At 23.7% G+C, this 2,868-nt stretch overlaps 1 protein-coding gene across 1 annotated transcript; it reads right to left on the bottom strand.

The window, feature by feature from the left end:
• On the bottom strand, window positions 1-735 carry LOC106799535 (zinc finger protein 3). The gene has a single exon (XM_014778422.1). The coding sequence runs from the start codon at window positions 733-735 to the stop codon at window positions 1-3; it is 735 nt and encodes a 244-aa protein (XP_014633908.1).
• Window positions 736-2,868: the final 2,133 nt, after the last annotated feature.

Below are 2,868 nucleotides of genomic sequence, written 5' to 3'. Positions count from 1 at the left end.
CTAAATTTTGAGAGTCAAATCAAGCTCCATCACGTCTCCATTGGCAAGCATTGAAGAAAAACTGTTTTTTGCTTCACCAGAAGTCTTGATATTCAAATCCTCAGACCCCTCTATGATTCCATTCTGAGGTATTATTGAAGAATTGCTTGCTAGACCAAAATTATTCCCCTTATAACATAAACTAGGATTTAATAACTCTGATTGCGAACCTGAATTTAGTACTGCTCCTTCTCTAAGTATAGGAAAACTTAAAGGTTGTTGATATGATTTATGGTGCCGATAAAATCCACTCCCTTGATCAGCCATCATCAAAGTCTGCAACTGATGAATGGTGGGTTGAACACTATTCAAAATCTGGTGCCTTGGCCATGCAACATGTGACATATGATTATGAGGCCAATTACTATAATAATGGGGCTTAAAACGAGTCATGGATAGTGGTGACACCCCTAATATTTTGCCACCAAATCCATAAGATTGGTTTGAATTAACAAACCCATCAGCATATGAATTTTTGTTATAAGCAGAAGCCATGCTAAGAATCTTCTGTTTTTGTGCTGCTGCTCTTTCATTCTTGTGTGCATTCTGATGTCCACCCAAGGCTTGATAATTATTGAACTTCTTGTTGCAATACTTGCAAATTAAATCCTTCTTCATTGGTGGTGACTTATTTGATGCTGATGCAGAAGCAGAAACTTTTCCATGATTGCTTTTTGCTTCAACATTGCTTTCCATCATTTTTTTTAATCTTGGTTGCCAAAATTGCTTCCAAACTTTTGGAGCGTTTTTCTTGCTCAGAGTAGCTTTTAGTGGTACAAGTATATTAACAGTTGCTGACATATATATAATTAACAAGTTTCTATTGAAGCAAGTAATCATTGTTATCTATCCTAAAAAAAAGTAATCATTGTTACTGTTATGACGGTTTTTGTTTTGGTAATAATTTTGAAAAAAATTCCTTTTTTAATAATTATCTGGGGATATATCTTAATTGTGAAGTAATTTATCGTGGGATATGGTGCCAATTATTGTTAACCTGTTTCTTGATTGATAACGTGAAATAATATTCATAAACAATAATTTTGCTTTAAATATCTTTATTTCAATTTGTAGATGTTCATAATTTGTTAGATTTGATTTGTTCCATTTAAGAATATGCTAATCTTATTTTTTTAAAGGAATATATTGAAAATAATTATAAAATTAGTTGCTCTTTTATTATTATTATTATTATTATTATTATTATTATTATTATTTTTAGATGAATTATTATTATTATTAATAATAATAAGACTCCTTCATTCACTTTTATAAATACGAATTTTTTTATCTCAACAATACAAAGTAAAATATATATTTACCTAAATAATACAAGTCAACTATTATTTATATTCATCTTACAAATTACAAATTATGGTTCATTGGTGAAAAATCGATTTCCTTCAAATTGATTTTTTTTTTTCATTTTGACATTCAGAAATCGATTTTCAAGGAACTGATCTCTTAACATTGGTTTCGGGAACTGATGACGTAAGGCCTCCCATTTTTTTTTTTTTATAAAAAATTACAGTTGAAAATGTGTTCTTTTTTTGTTTATTTATTTATTTGAGTTTTTTGTGATTTTTTAAATTTTTATTTATTTTGTTTGTTTTGTTTATCTAAAAACTAAGTGTTTTTGTTTGGTTTTTATTTATTTATTTGAGGTTTTTATTTTGTTTTTGTTTGGTTTATTTATTTGAGGTTTCTTTTTTGTTTTTGTTTATGGAGAATTGTTTTTTCATTATAAAATGAACTGTTTTTTGGATTTTTTTTGTTTATTTATTTGAGTTTCTTTGCTTTTGTTTATTTAAAAATGTTTTTTTAATATTTTTTTATTTAAAACTCAACTGTTTTTGTTTGGTTTTATTTATTTATTTATTTGAAATTGGTTTTTATTTTGTTTATTTTTTATTTAAAAATAATCTGTTTTTTTATTGGTTTTAATTTTTTAGTTCACTAATTTATATATATTAAATTATAAAAAAATAAAATTTATGTAGAATAGCATTTAAGAAAAATGCATATATTTAAATACTTAATATAAATATAATTTAGTTAAATATTTATGAAAAATTTATATGTATAAGTGATCTAATTATTTTATGAAAATAAATAAAATATGTTCAATTTTGATAGTTTGTATTAGTGTAAAACTGAGTAGTTAAATATGACTTAATTTATAATAGTATTTTTTAAAAATAATCCTTAAATGAAACTAGATATATTTACTAATGTAAATATTATTCCCAAATCTTTAGTATATAAATGATAATCCATAAAATAAAAAAATTACACACACGAGATAAAAGAATTACACATGAAAAGAAACATAACCGATAAAACCATTGATGAAAGAAAGTTGATGACATGTTGCATACACAAAACAATTTTTCAATAAGAAAAATAATTTTTTAGTTAACAAATGATAAGGAGGAGTTTTATCAAAATAAATAATTTAATTTCAGATAAAATAATAAATAATAAATTTTATTGAAAATAAAAATGGTAATAGTAAATTTAAGTCCTGTTTAAAAACAAATCTTATAAGTCAATAAGAAAAAATTGTTTCTCAAACACTTTTATTTGATCAAATATTTGTAAACTTATAAAAAAACTAAAAATTAATTAAAATAACTTGATGAACATATATGTAATTTACTTTATCCTATTTATCTTTTTAAGACAATTTCTCATTCAAAATAAGAATATGCATTAAATTAATAAGATTTTTTATTGGTAGGAATAAAAAAATACTATTTGAAATTTACAATAACTCACCTATCAATTTATCATGTTTAATCAACTAAACTAGATTACTAAGATAATATT

This window comes from Glycine max, chromosome 8 (assembly GCF_000004515.6).
Source record: "Glycine max cultivar Williams 82 chromosome 8, Glycine_max_v4.0, whole genome shotgun sequence".
NCBI lineage: Eukaryota > Viridiplantae > Streptophyta > Magnoliopsida > Fabales > Fabaceae > Glycine > Glycine max.
Note: the sequence above shows the minus strand (reverse complement) of the source record. Positions and strands in the feature narration are given on the sequence as shown.